This window comes from Sorex fumeus, unplaced genomic scaffold, assembly GCF_029834395.1.
Source record: "Sorex fumeus unplaced genomic scaffold, SorFum_2.1 ptg000033l, whole genome shotgun sequence".
NCBI classification, from domain to species: Eukaryota; Metazoa; Chordata; class Mammalia; order Eulipotyphla; family Soricidae; genus Sorex; species Sorex fumeus.
In genome coordinates, this window is record NW_026606090.1 from 11,257,204 (window position 1) to 11,279,306 (window position 22,103).

Consider the following 22,103-nt stretch of genomic DNA (forward strand, 5'->3'; position numbering starts at 1 on the left):
TGTTTTCTTCATGTCACTTTCTTCTCTTTCACTATTTGCATATAGGAAAGCCATGGATTTTGGGGTGTTGATTTTATAGCCTGCCACTTTACTATACAAGTCTATTGTTTCTAGGAGTTTCTTGGTAGAGGTTTTAGGGTTCTCTAAGTATAGTATCATATCATCTGCAAATAGTGAGAGCTTGATTTCTTCCTTCCCTACCTGCATGCCCTTAATATCTTTTTCTTGCCTAATTGCTATTGCAAGTACTCCTAGTACTATATTGAACAGTAGAGGAAAGAGTGGGAATCCTTGTCTCGTCCCTGATCTTAGGGGGAAGGCTCTCAGATTTTCTCCATTGAGGATGATGTTTGCTGTAGGGTTGTGGTAGATGGCTTTAACTATATTGAGGAAAGTCCCCTCTATACCCATTCTGGCTAGTGTTTTTGTTGTAATGGTTTCATTGACTTCTTGTTTGTTTGCAGATTTGTAGAGTGTCAGGAAGCACCAGCCAAAAGAAGAGAGAAAGTATGGGGGAAATTGTCTGCAATAGAGGCAGGGGGAAGGATTGAATAGGGGGGAGGTATACTGGAAACATTGGTAGTAGAGAATGTGCACTGGTGGAGGGATGGATGTTTGATCATTGTATAATTGAAACTCAAACATGAAAGCTTTGTAACTGTACCTCATGGTGATTCAATTGAAAAAAAAAAGGAAAGCCAGCGTGCTGTCCTACCACCAGAGAACCCCCTCTCCTCCTCTTCCTCCATTCTCCCTTCCTTCTTCCCTCCTCTCTCTCTCTGAGGCTAGCAGTGAGTTATGTTTCTTGACGTTTCTTTTGCTTTCTTATTTCCTGGTCCACTTAGGAGTGAAGCGTTCTAGTCATTGTGTTTTCCACCTCCTTTTGCTTAGTTCATCTGCCTCAAATCCTATCCATGTTGTCCTAAGGGCCTACTTTCATCTTTGTGCAAAGTATCGTGAAGTACGCGTATACCTCAGCTTTTTTTTCTAGCATCTGGCTATGAGCATTTAGGTTGGTTTCATTTTGTGAATAATGCTGCTTTGGACACAGGGATGCAAATATCCATTTGAGGAGCTGCCGGTCATTTCTTCTTGTAAAATATTAGGGTGTTGTAAGAAATGAATGCAATAACGTGGCCCAAAGTGTTAGGCTCTCAGTAAGGAATGCACAGTAGTTGCGGTGGTTCTTTTTCTCCCTCTTCATCACTGAAGAGTACAGGAGAGCATGGGTAATATCTAGATCAAGCTGGCTTGGCTTCCCTTCCTGGTTTAGTTAGATAAAACCTGTCTGGTCAACCACCTTTCCAGAAAAATCTCTTGCAAACCATCTGCACTGTTCCTGGTGCAAGAAATTCCAAGTCCAGGAAGGGACTGAGATAAAGAGGGAAACTTCCCGGAAGCCATGTCAGCTTCATGATTTTCTGTAGATGTGATGAGAGGATTTGGATTTATTTTGTAAGATTTCCTAATGTTGGACTGGTGAGCTTTCCTTGTATGCTGCTGGTCCCAGTTTCACCTCCAGCACAGTGTGAGATTCCCTCGGGCACTGCCAGCGATGACTCCTGAGTACAGAGGCACAATAGCCCCACAAACACAGCCTGGAGAGGCCCAAATCCTCGAGTCCCTGGGGGGGAAATATTTCCTAATGCAATGTGAACTTTTGCTTTGAATTTGATCTTACACAAAGTCCAATTGGAGCTCTTAAGAAGGTGTTTTATAAGCAATACCTTTATTTATGGGGTATTTTCTTTTAGTCAGAAGCATTTAAATCACTGTTTTCTGAAGTGGGCTGTGCCACTCCCAGAAGAAAGATGCCACTGAAATTTCTGGGGAGGCTTGCCCACTTTTAGGGCCACTCTCTGTTCACTTAAAGAAGGTCAGTTTCTGGGGAAGAGAAAAAGCATGGGAGTCTAAATGCATGCTTTGCAGATAAGAGGAGCAGGTTTGATCCCCAGTGCCATTTGGCTCCCTGGGCACTGCCAGAAATGACCCCCAAGCACCAAGCAGGGAGGAACCCCAAAACCAAAAAAAAAATGAAAGAGATGGGTTTCAGTGGGGGATGGGGGACAGGGATGAAGATTTTCTCTTTGGTGTTCTGAAAAAGGGTATGGGGGGGCAAATAAGTTTGGGAACCTCTGAAATTATATTGCTCTGAAATTTTTATCAGCTTAAACAGTGTCATTGAAAACAAATTGGATTGTTTAGAGTTCATATAATCTATTGGCTGTGTGAGGGTCTGACCCATTAATAGAGCCAAGACCTCGAATACCCTTTAAAATGCCTTGGTCAGAGTCATATCAAGTAAAAGATAGATGTTTATTTTAAAATATTAACTTAAAATGATTGAAATGGGAAATTAGAAAATGGTTTCTACAACTAAAAATGTTGACCATTTTTTCTCATCATCTGTGAATATGTAGTTCATAATGATAGAATGTTTTAGAAAAATATGCTTTAAGTAACTTATTCATTCTAATAAATATGAGCTTACCATTGCCAGTTTAATCATATAATATTCTAATATCCTGAGTCATACACAATATACCATAATATGAAAACTTTAGACAAAAGCATAAAATAAAATTATTAAGGCGTAGCTTGATCTTAAGACTTCAAGGTCAAATTTTTCAGTTGTTAGGCAGTAATATCTTTAGAAATGTCAAAATTTTCACAATTAATTTAAGTCTTTCTAGGTAGCAAAAATATTGACTTAAGAAAACTGATTTTTAATTATTTTCTCTTTGTAATAGAGGGAAAATATTTAAATTTATCTCCTTTTTTTTAATTTCAGGGTCAGCCTGGTCCCCAGGTAAGTCAAGTCTTTTCTAACAAATGATTTAATTGGTCCCCATGGAGGATTTTCTCAGAACGGAAGTTGTTGTGCCCTTCCCTTGGAAGGAGAGCAAAAGGCTGTGAAAGTGTAATCATGACACCACACCGTGGACCAAGTATTTCCTCGGAGCAAAGCTGGGGGGCCACTTAGGGATGGGAAACCGCATCAGCTGTCGGAGCAGATGGCAGTTAACAATGTACCATCATATAAAGCAAAACTCCAAACTGACCTCTCATAGGGCCCCAGGACTTTTATGTAAGATAATATGACTTAGTAAATGTTGGTATGAACTGGTTTGCATTGGGTACTGATTAATCATGTGCTAATAATGTTGTTGCAAATCCACGTGGACGCTAGATTTATTTAAATGGTGAGCTTGCCAGTTCCTTTTGATTCATTCTAGGCAGATATTGAATTCGTTCTACACTTTCAGTATCCACCAGCTGCCAAAGATATGATTTATAATGAAATGTGACTGCCATCAACAGTAAATCTTCCGAGTCCTAAATCATATTGAAGAAATCAAGTGTAGGAAAGGGAGAATTATATAAGATGAACTGCAAAGGATGGGAGTCATTAGCAATGTCACTAAGAACCAGTCAATATAATCTCTGGTTTATTTAGTTTGTAAGAAGCAATAGATCAGAACATGCTATTATTAATATTTTCCTTTGACACCATACCTTTAAACTGTAGGATTCTGCATTGAATTTCCCTTCTGTCTAATATAGCGAATGCTATTTCCATCATAAATTGCTTCATAAATAATTTCATTATCTTTTTCTGTTGGTATAGTGAATTGTCTATTGTGTGCTAATTCTCAAATGAGATAGACCAAGAGAATATTATTGTTTTTTATGAGCTCTGTATATTAGGAGTCAAACAAAGCAAACTAACAATCCAGGTGTTCTAGTACAGTACTTGTTTTCATGCTAGGCTCATGAGAATTCTGGTCTTTAATTAATTTACCATACCAGAGAACATTATCATTATGTGAGATTTTCATTCTTGTATTTCAAGGTGACTCAAGGTAAGTACTGGAGGGGAAAAAAACCTCACAAAAACTGTATATTGTTCCCTAAATTAAGAAGTGTTGCATTACAATGGGACAAAGACAAAGTAAAAAGTGCTTTTTGTGCTTTATTTATTGCTTACAATAATCCTGGAATGCATAACTAAAATGCTTATATAATTAGAAGGAATTAAAAATCCACTTGAGGTGCCACTATAAATCGAGGAGCAATTTAGCTCTGTCATTAAAACCCTCCAAATATTTAGTCACCTAAACACTCCAAAGAGAAGAAGATAGGGAATAGATGATAAAAGAAGTTGGGGGTTGGGGACAAGGATGGGGGCAGAGAGCTATTACAGTGGGTTAGGCACTTGTCTTGAACGTGGCTGACCTGGGATTGATCCCCAGCATCCCATATGGTTCCTGCAGCCCACCTGGAGTGACTTCTGAGCGCAGAGCCAGGAGTAACCCTGAGCATCACTAGATGTGCTCCCCCCAACACACACACACACACACACACACACACACACACACACACACACACTCAAAAAAAAGTTGGAACTTTGCTTTTTAGATTATGAGTTGAATATATTTTGTGTGGGGCCATGGTGCTCAGAGATCATTCCCGGCAGGGCTGCTGGGGATCAAACTTGGTAAGGTGCATGCTAGACAAATGCCCTACCCACTGTCCTATCTCTCCAGTCCTTAAATTTAACCTACTTCAAGTTTTAATAAGGTCTCTGTCGTAGCCCAAATCTCCTTTTCTTTTTTTTTTTTTCTTGCCACTGTCACTGTCACTGTCCTACCCTTTGTTCACCGATTTGCTGGAGCGGGTACCAGTAACATCTCACAACAAATTGTGAGACTTGTTATTACTGTTTTTGGCATATTGACTACATCATGGGTAGCTTGCCAGGCTTTGCCATGAGGGTGAGATACTTTCAGTAGCTTGCCGGTCTCTCTGAGAGGGGCGGAGAAATCGAACCCTGGTCGGCCATGTGCGAGGCAGATGCTCTACCTGCTGTGCTATCGCTCTAGCCCATTATTTTTCCTAAGTAAAGAAATTTTATGAAAAGGGGAGAGAAGAAGCAACCATTCCAGAGAGTCTCAGGGTTCCCCTGGGAGAAGAGAGAGGCCCTCAAGAGAAGAAAGGAGCGTGCAGCCTGGATCGGGTGCGGCTGATTCCGGAGTGCGATGCCAAGCACTTGCTTTGGCCGGATCTTTTCTCTTTGCCCGAAGCAGTGCTGGAAAGAAGCATTTGGGCATAAGTAGTTTTTTAGATCATTCCACTGTGATATGAGGAAGAGGGAGCATGACTCAACGCAGGCAAGGCAACAGCTGATAAGAATGCAGATTACTGTTGTCAGGCGCTGGGGCTCCCGCAGCTGAGGAGCCAAGGGGGGTTGGAGCGTTGGCCTCAGGATCATCTGGTTGAGGGGTGGGAAGCCGAGGAACATCTCCACTCTCACCTTCTTCCTTTGTTATGTCCTGGGAAGGGAATTTTGCTCACAAATTCACCAGACCAGACACTAGGATGCAAATGCAAGGCCCCCTGATTGCTAGCTTGAGCTAGGTCCAAGTCTCATCCAATGCAGTAGAGTCTCGACAAGGACCCCAACTCTGAATTCTGAGCAGGTTATATAGGGTTTGGTTACATAACAGCATTTTTCCAGGAACGGACAATATGTTCCCAAATTTGGTCCTAGTCCTGTCGTATGACTCCAGGGACCAACGCTATGTGTCCAGTTCTTGGTCCCAGTCCTGTCCCGTGACTCCTCTTCATTGTCTCTCTCTGCTTGGCTAGGCACTGCTGCCCAAGCCCCCTACTCTGATAGGTAGTTGCCCAGGGTTGGTCTATCTGCCCAGGCTTTTCCATGCGGATAAGGTGATAATGGTTTTCTGAGAAGTCGGGACTTTCTGATGGGGGAAACTGAGACTTAGGCCTACTGAGTTTCAGTCTGTCATGGCTCCACTTCAGCCTCACACCTTGTTGAGACACCTGGGTGTTAAACTCGAAGACCTGCCCAGGATGCCTACAAACGCCAGCTGCCTGGGGAGTGCCATGAGCCCAGGGCTCATCAGGACCCAGCTCCCAACCCCACTGTAGGTGCAGGCAGGGGTCTTGTGAGCTGACTTCTCTACTGGTTTCAACATCCAAGGACAAGTGGGGATGCAGATATGGCCCTCAGGGCCTCGAAAACTAGGCTGAGGACAGCACTACATATGTGCTTGTTAGTGAGATGCTAAAGAGAGTAACTAGGGAAAAAAATGCAGGGCCCCAATGTGTCTCGAGTATGAAGCCACAGGCAGTGAGCAGACGCTTGAGGAGAGCCAGTGGGGGAAGTACAGAAGGACAGTGCAGCCAAGACAAGGAAGTCTGTCATTTTCAGAATAGAAACCTTGCTGTCAGGGATCAGATTTCCTCAGAGCCTTCAGAACAGAATCAATCTCTCTAGGTCTCATCCTTGGAAATGTTGGACCCTGTCAAGATGGGTAGGCCTAGTGCTGGAAATGGCCTGCTTCGGTCTCCCTTTGTGTTTGGCCAAGAATACAGAACCATTTCATTAAAAATGCATTTCTCTGAGGACCAAAGCGATAGTACAGCAGGGAGGGTACCTGTCTGGCACATGGGGCCATCCCAGGTTTAATCCCTGGCATCTCTATGGTTCCCCACACCCTACCAGGAATGATCCCTGAGCATAGAGCCACAAGGAAGCCCTGAGCACCACTGGCCCAAAATGAATATGTAAATAAATGTAAATGCCTCTCTCTTGTCAAAAGGAAACCCATGCATGCAGGAAGTCTAGGTATGAGGGAAAGTGGAAAGCCAAGGATTGCCTCACTTTATCTTTCTAGGGCATAACACAGAATTTTGCTGCTATATCTCCAAGGAAAAAGTATTGGCTACCTCCTGTCTGCATATTTAAAAATATATATATTTTCCCAATGAAATTTCTGTTTTTATATTTGAAATAAGTAAATCTTTAAATCATTGACAAATAATAGTAACTCAAATATAGAAAGATTTTTACTCAGTACTTGGTATATATTAACTTCTGCACTAAGACTCATAAATTAGGATTTTATGTATCCCCTCCTTTCCATAGCCATATGTTCCAATTATTCTGTTCCCTATTGTAATATGTTACTTTTCCAACTACTAATCAATTGTTGGGAAATTTCTCTGGCAAAAAAAAAAGGCCAAGAACAATTTTTCTTCATCTAAAAATATGACCACTGAGAAGTGACCTCTGAAAGTAGCTGTGATTATCAGTTAACTCCACAGCAGTTACAATATTTTAGACAATTCTACCTTTCATTAACATATAGACATGAATATACTTTTCCATGAGCAAATTTATATGGACTATGTACATTTAATTTGTTTGAAATGGATTTATAAGGGACAAACAGTAAATAAGCAAGCAATGTATACTTAAAACCTACATTAGAAAAATTTTATGGAATTTTAAATGGTTTAAAGGTTTCTTTCATTTGATCAGATTTCTCTGAAAATTTCCATGTCCTGTTATTTGGCTTCCTAACAATGACTTTATTCACATACAGTGTATTTATAGTAAGAGGGATTTATAATTTGGTCTATGTCTTCCTTTCTGTTCCTTCACTGGTTGGTGACTTAAAACAATATTCATTTTTTTTCTTACCATGCCAACTTTCTCCATTTACCTGATTTTATAAGCTATCTAAGCCAAGTCTCTTCATAACCTATTTGTATATGTAAGATTCAATAGAATTGATTTATGGGCTTTTCTTTCCTGTCAGTCCCATTCCCCTTCCAGCCGTATTGCCATAGAACATATTTCACTAGAGAGAAAACAAAGACTTGAACTGTGAGAAACTGTCTCTTCCTCTTCTCTCCCTCCCCACCTCCCTATGCAGCTGATTAAGAGAGGGAACGAAGAAGAAAGTTTGCTACCTTAGCAAGCTCTTCCAGAGAAGCTCATTTAAGTTGGACCTTCCACCCAAGCTTCCCACCGCCCCTCAGTCAGAATCTTGCTCCCCGAGATAAGTCTGAACTACCTCCCTGCTCCCTGAAGCACCACACTCCCAGACTGGGGAAGAGTCGAGTGACATATGTTTGGAATACAGAATTGTAACTGCTAATGGATTTTTCATCAAGTCAGCAGTGTAATGGCTTATTTCTATTTTGCAATTAGAATTATTTTTAGGTACGGTAGTAAAAGACTCAGAGGACTGGGCTGGGAAAAAGAAACCATATTTATGTTATGATTCTGTGGGAAGATACAATCAGATTTCCAAGCATCTGACTTCTAAAAAAAGGAGTTGTAAATATTTGGATTAGGAGAGTACACATCTTTTCTAAAGTTTATTAAGATTTGGACAGAATTACAATTAGCAACTTGTTATTCGTGTGCAAATATTTATATCCATGACTTTCCTTGCTTAGATTGAACATTCCCACATCATCTGATTCCCCATAGACCAAAATCTTCATTTGAGATTGAAACTGGATTCTGCTTCTTCAGATGACATGTTTTTGTAAAGATTTCCAGATGAAAAAGGTTAGGTTTTGCAGAGTAAAAAAGGAAGATTTCTATTGTTCAGGGAGTTTTTCAGAACATCCTCTAAAGTGGAGGCTGTCTTAGATAGAGTTAGCTTAGATTGTTGGGGGAAAAATTAAACATGGAAAACTGAACAATGATTGTATGCAATGAGTTATGAGAGTGGACCTTAAGGAGAGAGGCTGGTCTTTTCCTTTCCCCAAATGGGCCAGAAAATAGTGGGTTTTTTTTTGTTTGTTTTGTTTTTTCTTTTCTTTTTGGGTCACACCCGGCGATGCTCAGGGTTCACTCATGCACTCAGGAAGCACCCCTGGCGGCGCTCAGGGGACCACATGGGATGCTGGGAATCGAACCTGTGTTGGCCATGTTGGCTGCGTGCAAGGCAAACGCCCCACCCGCTGTGCTATCGCTCCAGCCCAGAAAATAGTTCTTGACACTGGGCGATAAGAAAGTGAAAGGGTCCTAGGCAAAGAGAAAGAGCAATTCTCTCAACTATGGTCAGGACGGAGAAGGAGGCAGGCAAACGAATGGAGAGAATGTTGCTATGAAGTTTTGGAGCCTCTGGAAATAAAATTCTTGGGATAGTGAAATAACACCCCAGAGTTATGGCGGAGTTTAGGGGTGGGGGAATGGTTGGGTGAACAGAGAAGAAATAACAGATAAGTGAGGGCAGAAAGAAGGAAACAAATTAAGAGGGGGAAAGGAGCATTTGTTTTGCAAACATGAGGTGAAATGAATACTTTTGGAGAGTGAAAAAAATAAACAAATGACCCACAGAAATGCAAATCACCTTCACAGGTCTCCATGGATTCCTGCTGGCAGGAATCACAGTCCACGGTCCTCCCGTTGTTCATTGATTTGCTTAAGCGGGCCCAGTAACGTCTCCATTGGAGACTTTGATGTCTTGTGTTTGGCATATCGAATACGTCATGGGGAGCTTGCCAGGCTCTGCCGTGCTGGCAAGATACTCTAGGTAGCTTGCTGGGCTCTCCGAGAGGGGCGGAGGAATCGAACTCGGGTCGGCCATGTTGGCTGCGTGCAAGGCAAACGCCCTACCCTGTGCTATCGCTTCAGCCTTCGTAGATCAGCGTTCATTTATTTGTTTAGTCCCTGCCGTGTCTGAGGTGCAGAGAGGAGAGTGTGAACTTCTGGTGGAGAGTAGGAGAGTCTGTCAGTATGGAGGGTCCAGGGAAGAGTGGAGGTCCTGACAGTTCTGTGGACCCCCAAGGACGGATGGGCACCCTAGGGGCCCTGAGCAGAGGCTTCACGGGGCTTCTTCTGACCCACGAAGGAGGCAGGGCTAGGTTGTCACATTGTCCTCAGCGTGGTCCTGATTCCCTCTCTCAGTTTCAGCCAGACCCAGGCTCAGTGTTCTTTTTGCTTTTTGGGTCATACCCAGCGATGCTCAGGGGTTACTCCTGGCTGTGCACTGAGGAATTACTCCTGGCAGTGCTTGGAGAACGATATGGTATTAGAACTCAGGTGGGCCTCATGCAAGGCAAGCACCCTACCCACTATACTATTGCTCTGGCCCCAGCACAGGGTTCTTTCTACCCCCCTCCCATGCCCACAGTCCCTTTCTACGTGACAGCCCTGCTCTGCCTTCTCGCTGTGCCAGGAAGAGAGTCCTGATGCTTCTCCTCTGACTCCTGCCAACAGCCAGCTGGACGTGAAGCCTCCAGCTTACAGCTCCCCTGAAGGACCCCACAGCTCCTGAACTCCCAACTTGCCTTTCCTACTGCCACATGTGTTCCATGAAGTTAGTTCCTGTGACCTCAGAGTGGGCATCAGCTTTTTCCTGGTTTCATAGTGACACCATTGACATGGAGGTGAAGACTGGTACTGGCCAATATCATCCGATGTGTCTCTGCCAAATAAAAGGTTTCTGTTGTGGAGGCTGAAAAGATAGTACAGCAGGGAGGGCGCTTCCCTTGCTCACAGCCAACCTGAATTCAATTTCCAGCATCCCATATGGTCCCCTGAGTGATGCCAGGAGTGATTCTGAGTGCAGAGCGAGGACTAACCCCTGAGCATCACTGGATGTGGCCCCCAAGTTAACAAACTTTCTCTCCTGTTCTGATTATGTTATTCTTCTGACCCAGAAACTTTTATTCTCGATGTGATTGTATTTAGAGTGCCATGAAGCATAATTCCTTCATGTCCTTTGATATCATCTCAGTTATTTTTTTAAATAACTGGGTTTTTCTGGACCTTATTCTCCATCCAAAGCATAACGCATTTTACCCCCCACCCCCCCTTTTCAAATCTGCTTTTCATTGACCTTTGTTTCTCCCTGGAATTGCTTCTCTCCGTTCATAACTTAAGTGTCACATACACTTCCTTAGCTGAACACCACTTCTCCACTTGGCTGTCAGAATCACACCCTCTCTGTCAGCATTGTACACTCCCTTACCCCTTTAGTAGAGGGAGTGAAAACCATCAGTCACTGTCTATCGCTCTTTCACTCACAAACTCTGCAGCTTTGGGGTGTGTTACCCCGTCCTCTGCTGCTGTCCCCACCTGGGAAACAGGTAACTCAGGTCTTATCTCAGCAGATGGGAGGAAGCTTCAGAAGAGGAAAACTGTACATCTAGTATCACTTTGTCCCCTGCAGGACTCAGTAATGCTCTCCCCAACTTTTCCTCATTCTGTTGTATGAGTTCTTTATAAGCATCATTTCTCTCCTTCTCAGAATCTTGGCTGATCTCTGACTTATGACCTCTTTTAGCCTTGGTGTCTTCCACAACACATACTTAGTTATTCAGATATAGAAAAAGCTCAATAATATTATTGAATTGTGGATGGTGGCTATAAGAACCTGGAAAAAAAGGAAGCTTTGGGACAAAGAAACCAAACAACTTTCCTAACTCAGTAATATCAGGTGCCATCTAATGCCCTCTGCATCTATAGTTTTAAAATTTACTAAGGTAAAAGTGGTTTACAAGTGTGCAAATGTTTGTATGTTTTAGGGGCACCATGTTACCACACCAAACCCACCACCCAGTTGCCTGTATCCCTTCACTATTGGTAGATGTTCCTTTCCTTCTTTGCCACCCAAAGAAACAAGGCAAGGATACACATATCTATTACAACACAGCTCTGAGATTTCTCAGCCCTGATAGTTTACTGAGAATTTATCCATTTCATTATCTTGCTTCTACATAGTTTAGGGAGTTTGAAATGCCTTTGCTTCCCTTCATAATAGTTCATTTAGATTAATGTTTAATTTTTGCTGACACAAAAATATAGCAATAACCCAGGGCTATACTTATAATGGACAATTTGATCTTATAACCACTTATTTGTAGGGTTGAATATTTAATTTTTTTTCACTGTGGGATCAAGGAAATAACACAATAATGTGAGTGCTTTGCATGTGGAAGGCCCAGGTTCAATCCCCAGCACCACATAGTCCTTTGGACACTGCCAGGAACAAGGTGAGCACTGAGCTCTGAGAAGCCCCTAGACACTTACAGATGTGCCCCCCTTTTAAAAGCCTGTTGGTACTGGATAATATCACATTGGTAAACAATATTTTTCCGCTAATAGATCACTGTATCACTGAATCACTGTCATCCCATTAATCGTCGAATTACTCGAGCAGGTGCCAGAAACATCTCTATTCCTCCAGCCCTGAGCTTGTAGCAGCCTCTTCTTACTCGTCTTTTCCCAACTATTGGAGGCTCCTTCAGGGTCAGGGGAATGAGACCTGTTGTCATTACTGTATTTGGCATATCAAATATGCCATGGGCAGCTTGCCAGGCTCTGCCCATGTGGGTGGGATACTCTCAGTAGCTTGCCGGGCTCTCTGAGAGGCATATATTTATATATTTTTCTCTAAAAATATTTGACTGTGAGTGTGGAAAGGTAGGACTACAGCTGAATCTTACGAAGAAAATGTTTATGAGAAACAGCATCGTTCCTGATGCCCCATTCGCTCTCAACGGAACGACCATCTCTGAATGCAACAGCTATGTGTACCTAGGTCGAGAAGTCAACATGACAAATGACCTGGCACTCGAGCTGCGCAGGAGGAAGAGAGCGGCTTGGAACGCCTTCAAGAACGTCGAAGAAATAGCGAAGAGGACGAAGAACCTCCGGCTCCGGGCACATCTCTTTGATTCCACTGTTCTTCCTGCATTAACATATGCCTCAGAGACCTGGGCCCTACGCAAACAGGATGAGAATGCTATTCAGGTCTCCCAAAGAAGAATAGAAAGAGCTATGCTTGGAATATCACGTTTCACTCAAATGAGAGAAAAAATCCGGAGTTCCGACATCCGTCGACGATCAAGAATCAGGGACGCTGTCTCATTTGCCAAGGTGTCAAAAATCAGATGAACTAGTCACGTAATGAGATTTAAAGACGACTGCTGGACTAGAGCTGTTACTGACTGGATTCCATGGGATGTCAAAAGACCACGTGGCTGCCCACCTACCAGATGGTCAGACTTCTTCATGAAGATCATGAACGATCGGTTTGAGGCTCTTCATGATCCCAGAGCGAACAGATGTCATTGGGCTACACTAGCACGCGACAGGGACAAATGGAGACATTACTGGCACCCGCTCGAGCAAATCGATGACTAACGGGAAGTTAAGTGATTAAGTGATAAGTGATTTCTCTAAAAATAGATCATTTAGATAGATAAATTATAGATAATTTAATACAAATTATAGAAGCAAGTTATCTTTAAAAGCCTTGTCTGTCCATCTTGTTTACTTTATGGACAACTGATCCTTTAATTTCCTTCTGTGCCAAATTCATGCATCAATGTCATCAATAAAAGACACTGGAACAGTAGAACCATTGTCTCAAGTGGAAGGGACCCCTTCATACGGGGGGGGATTTCTTTTATGGAATCATTTTAGAATCTCCACAGCTCCCTTCTAACTTCCCTTTGGAACTGCTTATGAACCTAAAGAAATAATATCATTCCCTCAGAAACCGGAGTGCTAAAGTGGCGTGGATGTTGTAATTCTGTATTACTCAGTGAGAAAAAAATGCCAGAGAAAACCACAAGCAAATACCACCAGACAACTGCCTTCGGAAGCGTGTGGCCGCCAGTTGTAATTTTTCAGATGCAGTTGGAGAAAAAGAGTAGAAACTGTCTCTTCCTGCCTTTGCCCCCAAATCTCTTTTTCTTTTGTTGTTGTTGTTCTGACATTGTCCTTGACACTTCACAAGCACCAAACTGTGTGCCTTGAAAGAAGCAGTTCTGAGGAGAGCGTATTTAGGGATAGTATTTAACTTTCTATGCACATGTTCTTAATTATATACTACACTCCTTCTAACCTAACACTTTAGCAATTCCCATATTTCATGTTTGTGTTCCAGTCCAGCCTTTTTTAGATTCATCCAGTCTGACTTGGGGGCAGGGAAAGGACATATACATTCTCCTAGGAAATTTGAAAAGCATGTGTCTCTGTGTGCATGCATGTATGTGGTATGTGTTTACAGAAAAATCTGTATTTTGCTCACTACTTAATAGAACGGTCACATTCAACAAGTGATATATTCTGAATAAACCATGTTAGACTTGATAAAGTATTATCATTCCCCATTATCTACATTTTATGTGGTACTTATAAAGAGAATGATTATAAAAAGTCTAATGCTTTTTTTTGGTGTCCCATTAAATTAATGGTTCATGTGATATAAAGACTCCATTGTACTGCAAGTAAGCCTGTAATTTTAAAAGTATACCTAACATAGAAGTTTGTCTTTTTAATTATAATTTATTTATTTTTTTATGGCCACTGTGTATTGAACTGTTATAACATTACCTCAGTGTTTAATTTGAGTTTAAAATTCTTGTCCACTGAAAAATATTTTTGAGAACTTCTATTGGTAACTTTATACTATCTGTTTTCTCTCAAAGATATCCCTTTAAATTCTGCCTGTATAAAGGCAAATGTCATATGGGGCATTTCATTAATAATTAAGTTCACCTGACACTGATTTGCAAAGGTAGGCTATTATTATTCTCTGAGCATAATCTTTTTCCTCTCAATCTCTTTATTCACTTAAAACACTATATTTTATCCACTGTGTAGAAAATACTTAATAAATTCTGATAAATGTAAGCAATTACTAATTCAAATTTAAGAATTAATTTTCTCTTGATTGTTTTATATTTATTTGACCATGAAGTGACTGAAAATACCAGCTCTTAGCAGTTTGATTGGCGGCGGGTGTTGTTTCTTTGTTTGGAGACCACACCCATCAGTACTCAGGGACTACTCCTGGCTCAGTGCTCAAGAGACCACGAGGTGCCAGGGATGAAACTTGGCCTCCCGCCGGGGAGCACACATCCAGCCTGTGGCACTCTCTCTAGCCAGATGTCTGTTTTGAAAGCATCATCTGGAATACATTGAGTAGGACCAAAGGGATGATTTCCAGAAAGATAGCTGTGTTTAAATACACATACAAATTATATGACTTTGGACAAGTTCTCTTTCCTTCCTTCCATTTTTCAATGAAGAGTAAGGATGATTGTCTTGTCTTGATACATGATTTAATGAAGCACTTAGAGCAGTGTGTGTGGCATACCTGAGTGCTCTTCAAGATGTACTGGTGCACGTGAAAGCATCTGCAGACATGTCTCCTCACATACATACGCTCGTGCAGAGACTGAGCCAGGAGGTTTAAACTTCAGGGTAAATGAACAAGAGCCTGTAGCATGTTTTTATCTGTTTTTAATTCATTTAATCTCAAAATTAAAAACTCCATTAGGGGCTGGAGCAATAGCACAGCAGGTAGGGCGTTTGCCTTGCACGTGGCCAACCCGGGTTCGATTCCCAGCATCCCATATGGTCCCCTGAGCACCGCCAGGGGTAACTAACTCCTCAGTGCCGAGCCAGAAGTAACCCCTGTGCATCGCCAGGTGTGACCCCCCCAAAATAAGAACTCCATTAAACATTATTGTTATTATCAATCTGTATTATACTGTAGGGCTGGAGCGATAGCACAGGGGCTGGAGCATTAGCACAGCGGTAAGGCATTGCCTTGCACGCAGCCATCCTGGCTCAGTTGGGTTCGATTCCTCTGCCCCTCTTGGAGAGCCTGGCAAGCTACCGAGAGTATCTCTCCCGCTCGGCAAAGCCTGGCAAGCTACCCGTGACGTATTCAATATACCAAACAAAGTAACAACAAATCTCAAAGTGGAGATGTTACAGGGCCCGCTCAAGCAAATCGATGAACAACGGGAGGACAGTGTGTTTTTGTTTTATTATACTGTATGAAATCTACCTAAAGTAATTATGTGTGTGAGCATTCTTATTAAAAGTAGCAGTTTAGTTGAAAATATTATTTTATGAAATAAACTTACGTTGACATTTATGTTGACTTGAATTTAAATTTTTTACATATAAATTTCCTCAAACATAGTATATTTAATTCCACATATGGTTGTATGTATGTCTTTGATGATTTAAATATCACAGTCAAAATTGTTAATAGAATAAATTATTTTGTCTCTAAACATCTCCAGTAATTTCAACTAATATTATGTTTTTAATTTAGAATAACTCTGAGGGATTCTTTTTTCTTTTCTTTTTTTTTTCTTTTTGGGTCACACCCGGTGATGCTCAGGGGTTACTCCTGGTTCAGCACTCAGGAATGACTCCTGGCGGTGCTCAGGGGACCATATGGGATGCTGGAAATTGAACTCGGGTTGGCCGCGTGCAAGGCAAATGCCCTACTCACTGTGCTATCACTCCAGCCTTGAGGGATTCTTTTAGAGACTGAAGTGGGGGAATGTAATAGAATATAGGTTAGATATAAATATTCTCAGTACACTGATATTTCATCTCATACCATGAGAATAGGGAGTAGGATATATCAAAAACAACTGGAAACAACCAGTGTTGGTGGGAATGTGGTGAAAATAGATCCCTCTTCCACTGTTGGTGGGTATGTCATCTGTTTTCAGTCTCTATGGAAAACAGTATGGAGACTCCTCAGAAAATTAAGAATAGAACTTCCATATGACTTAGTGATTTTCACTTTCTGGCCTCTATCACAAGAACATAAAAACAGTCATTTGAAAAGCTATGTGCACAACTGTGTGTATTGCCATATTAAGTCCAAAAGCCAAGCTATGGAGTTAATCCAAATATCTGGTGACAGATGAATAAACAAAGAGATTGTGGTATGTCTGCACAATGGAATATTATGTGGCAGTACGAAAAGATGAAATCTTGCAGTTAGCTGTGACTTGGAAGGATCTGCAGGGTGTTAAGAGGGGGACAAAATATCACTTATCTATGGTAGAGAAAGAAAATCAGGGAATAGACAGTTTCAAACGAGGACAAATCCTTGGCCTTAGAATGGAGAACTGAGATTACCCAGCAGTGGAAGGGGAGGGGAGATGAGAGAGTAGAGGAGACATGTGGATTCTCAAAAAATGTGTATGGGATCCCACCACGTGTATTTGGTGGCCATGAGCCACTTCCCTACCCCGGCCTGCAGGCTTCACCAATGAACGTGTGAGAAGACAGGAACAGGGTCACCAAGCTGGTTGGTGATCATTCGCCGTTTATTCCGTTCTTAGTCCCGTCATTTATTCTGTTCTTGGTCCCACCATTTATTCCATTCTTGGCCCCCTGTTTATTCCTTTCTCCCCACACGTCTACTCCAGTCTCACTGTGCCCCGTTCCAGGCTTGCAGTGTCTCCTGTTCCTATATCCCACAGTCCTCGTGCTAGTCTCACTCTCCAGGCTCCACTCTTCCAGGCTCACCCACTCCCGTCTTCCCCCTCCCCGTGCCCACTCGCACAGCCTGAGTTACAGAGCAAATCTTAAAGGGTTGGGGTAGCAGTTACACATAGGTGTGGTTGTACAGTCAACAAATGTAAAGTCCTTCCCTCAGGAAAGCTTCTTCAAGGACAAATTCTCATCTGCCTAAGGAGATCTAAGGAGATCTGCCTAAGGGTAAAATACCATCTGGGGTATATTTCTCCTTTCCGTAGTCCAGCAACCATTTAAACATTCATCTTAATTCTACTTCCTAATAATATTATTCATTTTGTATGAACACAGCAAGAAATATGTTAAGCTTAAAGGGTGGCTCTTCCTGGGGATATCTCACTAGAGATCCCAGACTGTGGTTTGCATGCCAGATTAGTCTTTCCTAACCCCAGCAGGGTCCTTATCTAGTAGTTTATCTTTGGATCGGGCTGGATGGAGCAATAGCACAGCGGGTAGGGCGTCTGCCTTGCACACAGCCAACATGGCCGACCCGAGTTCAATTCCTCCGCCCCTCTTGGAGAGCCCGGCAAGCTACCGAGAGTATTCGATATGCCAGACACAGTAACAACAAAGTCTCCAATGGAGACGTTACTGGGCCCGCTCGAGCAAATCGATGATCTTTGGATCATGACAGTATTTGTCAATGGTCTGTGGTTGTGCTATTATTGTTAAGTTTTATGGTACTTGGCCCCTCCTGTTTTGATGCCAGGGTAGCTTACAGTGTACCGTAGGTTCATCCAATCCTTTCGTCTGGACCCTCCTTTTGGGGTGCTAGGAACTAAGGGCAACTGAGGCTAACTCAAATAAATATGGCAGATGCCCAGGAGTAAATATTATTTGGAATCAATTAACTCTCACGTTACAAACCATAGCATCAACTGTCTTCCTGTGACTATACAAAAAGGACATTGCTCTAAAGTAAAATATGCGAAGGACATAAAGGAAAGAGAAAGACAATATTACACTTACAAATACAAAATCCAGAGTCCTTAGAAGAATCTGACCTTACAAGTCACAGGTTCTGATTTGGGGATATAGGTGATTAACAGGGGAAGCAGAACATAGAGGAGAGGTTGAAGATAAACATAGAGGAATGGGTGTGCCTCCAGAGCACTGTGATGGGTGTAATCCAATAAACCTAAGCTCCTTGTGGCAGGGACAGAAGAGAAATGACAAACCAATGTTAAACCTAAAATGTTTAGAACTATAATCCAACAGGGACATAAGGATAGTGATTCAGGGCCCAGGGCATTTGGGGTTGGTGAAGGTGCAGTGACTGTAGAAACTATGGCAACTCTCTTACTAAATTATATTTTTAAAAAACATAAAAGAAAGTAAGAAGGGGAGAAGGAAGGAAGGTAGGTAGGAAAGATGGAAGGAAATTCCAGAAACATTGTTCTCTTATTTTTCATAGACAAATAAATAAATTAGTTGAAATAGTGGCAGTCGGAGATTTACTACCTAAGCTAATAGAAATTTTCACCCTTCAGACTTTTTTTTTACTTCTTCAAATGATTAGTATTTGGTGCTTTTTCTGATCTTGACTCAGGCAGAATCTATCATTTGTCATTCACATCCAGTAAATCCCATTTTTATAAAATACACGGAGTTGAAGACAAATGAAATTTGCTGCATTCTCGGCTGAAAATATTAAATCAACACCCGCCATTGTCATTTTGTATAGATCATTTGTAGCACACCTGCCAAAAAGCATCCACCTTGTATGGGGTGTGGGAAGGAATATCAACCTCATACAGTTTTGAGTTTCTGAAATAAATGTTGCTCATGGGAGAAAGTTCGGGGTCACCCTTTCCATCAGAGCAGGGGTCACACTGCACATGGCTGTCCCGCCCAGGGGGCAGATGCAGTCCAAAATCTCCTTCATGATTCCCTCACCAAACTGGAAGACCCAAGAGAGAGCTTGTATCTGCCTGGTGAATGGTGAGTTAATGAGTCAACCCGGAATCTCGGCTGAACCCCGAGTGAAGCCCTGCCATGCTCTCAGAAGGAAACTACCTTGGATCCTAGTAAGATGTCAGCTGAGACCTGAAGTCAGCACGGGGACCATGAAGAGTGGGGGTGAAGTGAGCTTCTGCTGAGAGACCCCTGCTACGTTGGCAGCAGACACATCTAGGTGGAATCCACAAGATGAGTGCAGGCAGAGTGGGGAGAGAGATGAGTCCCTGCACAGGAAAAGGGTCATTCTGATGCACAGATGAGGAGGGAGAAAAGGAAGGTCTCTTTCCTTCCCCCAGAAGGAGGTGGAGGCAGCCACCCCCCTGACAATAGGGCATCCCGAAAAAGGGGTGCCAAGGAAGCTGCAGAAGAGGGTGGCATCCATTTGAGCTGTAGGAGTCGCTGAGTGACTTTTTAGCCCTGGTAGTTTTCAGAGCAGCACAGCCATGGTTTTGTTTTCTTTTGTTTTGGTGGCTTACAGGGAGACTCTAGCACTTTCTAAATCTGAACTTGCAGACAGGAGAGAGAAGCCCGGAATTGCTGCCCGTGTTTGTAGTGTGAGAAAAGAATCTTTGGCTGCAGAGGGCTCATTTCATCTTCAAGAGGCTCTGGAAAGTTGTTTTATTCCTCTGGCCCTTGTTTTTAAACTCTTTTGATCTATAGTTATAATTCAACAAATGGGCAACTATAGTGATGCCCAAAGAGTTTCTAGCTGGAATATATCCCTATGGGCACTGATTAAAAACATGATACTCATACTTTTGGTTTGTGTGACTTCTTGCATCTGTGATTTTTTTTGTCAGTCTATCCAAGGAATATAACACCTTCAGGAAATATATGAAATTACTTATTAACTACTTAATTATATTCAGGGTACAAGGCTGCACATTTCAATCTGGAAAAAAACAAGGGGAAGAGAAATTATACGGACAGAAGGACATATGTTCTTTTAGTAGTTCCCTTGCAAAATAATAATTATTCTATATTACTGATGTGGAAACTGAGGCTTCATGGGGTCAAGTGACCTACGACCATAGGTCATATACCAGCAGATACAAGCTTCCCCATTGTAATATTTCCCCCATTTGTCTCTCTTTCTTCACCTTAGAGCCCTAGTTATTTAACATGATGCATAATCCACTCCAGTGGAGTGACATGTTATTTATAAAGAGAAACAAGTGTATTAGGATTCCGAAAACAGAAGGAATATACTCAAAAGAAACTCCATCATGGAGCACGGAGAACCCTGATCCATACCTCAAGATGTCAGGGAGGCAGAGAAGGGTTCTTGCATGGATTCTTGCAAGTCCATGCAAGAATCTTGCAAATCTAAGATTTATGATTATTTCAGAATCATAAATCTCTGTATTTTTTACCCCAAGTAATTTCAGTAAAGCTCATGTAGCTAAGTAGAAATTTCAAGAAAAGTGTGCTATGATTCTTCACCCAGATGATAATCAGTGAAGTTTATTCAACAGATAGAGTGGCATACGAATCAGTAACTGATGAGATTGAGCTACAAGCTGGGATCAGCTGACATTCAAAGTTGGCTGGGAGCAGAGTCTTACGGGGTCTGGGGAAGGTGAGAAATTAGCAAACGGAAGTTAGGAGCACATGATAGAGGACTTTGGACACAGACAGAAGGTGATGCTTTATTTGGCAGCAATCATGTGAGCTTCTGAAACAAAATTTTTAATAATCCTTTTGGAAAAATTCAAACATACTTGAAAAGAAAGGGGTAAGCTGAGTTCTGTAGACCAGTTTTCAGTACTGTTGCTGTTGGCCATTTGTTATTCCCGTCCCATGTTTCTTGATATCCCACGTGTGTGAGAAGTCATGGTGGGGAGTCAGGGATGGGCCAGTGAAGGGGACTTTCTGATGGAGAATGTGTTGTTGGAATATTTGGTGCAGGAAATCATATCACGAATAACATTGTAAATCAACCATGCCGAAAATAAATCATAATTTTTTAAGAAAGGGAAATGCTATCATAAATTAACATATTCTTGATCACGCTTCAAGAAATATCAGTGATAAGTTTTATTTCATGAATCCTTTTTCTTCATTTATTTTGGTTTGGATTTTTGCTGGTAGTATTTAAAAACAAGACCTAGTATTTAAAAACAAGACCTAGATATTGTGTTTTATTTCTTAAATTTTTATTAGTGAAACTAGAGTGATAGCACAGTGGTAGGGTGTTTGCCTTGCATGCAGCCAACATGGCCGACCCGAGTTCGATTCCTCCGCCCCTCTCGGAGAGCCTGGCAAGCTATCGAGAGTATCTCGCCTGCACGGCAGAGCCTGGCAAGCTCCCCGTGAAGTATTCGATATGCCAAACACAGTAACAACAAAGTCTCCAATGGAGACGTTACTGGGCCCGCTCGAGCAAATCAATGATCAACGGGAGGGCCTTTACTTACTTTACTTTACTATTAGTGACACACCCTGAGGTACAGTTGTAAACTTACAAATTTTCATGCTAGGGTTTCAGTTGTACAATGATCAAGTACCCATCTCTCCACCAGTGAAGATCTAGATATTATGTTATCACAACTGAAAATTGACCTCTAACCCATAAGCTATTTTAAAAATATAATTATTAAATGCCCAACTCTAAAATATTAACAGTAATTTTTAATCCATATTTTAATTTCCCCAGATGTCCCTAAAATGCTGTTTTATAGATGGTTTATTTGGATCAAAATCCAAGCCCACACTTGGCATTTAATTACTGTAACTATTCAGTGTCTTTTACTCTATTGTTATCTTCCCACTCCTTGTATTTTCTCACACCATTCATTTTATGTTCCATTCATATAAAGAGTATCCCACTTTATAGATGGATTATATAACTTCCTCATGGTATATTTAACTCATTTCCTTAGCCTCTTTATTTCTTTAAACTGTAGGTTCTATTTAGGGCTTGACTAAGTTCTGGATCAGTTTCTAGAAGAGTTTTTTTTTTTATCATAGTGTATCCTGTTCATACTATCACGAAACTGATTTT

General features: G+C 41.8%; 1 protein-coding gene across 1 annotated transcript in view; it reads left to right on the plus strand.

Annotated features, from left to right (window-relative positions):
- COL25A1 (collagen type XXV alpha 1 chain) overlaps nucleotides 1-22,103 on the plus strand; it is a 457,778-nt gene that overhangs the window by 271,747 nt on the left and 163,928 nt on the right. Inside the window, exon 5 of the mRNA XM_056116824.1 lies at nucleotides 2,792-2,809. Within this exon, the coding sequence (XP_055972799.1) occupies nucleotides 2,792-2,809 (18 nt within the window). The remainder of the gene's footprint in view (nucleotides 1-2,791; nucleotides 2,810-22,103) is intronic.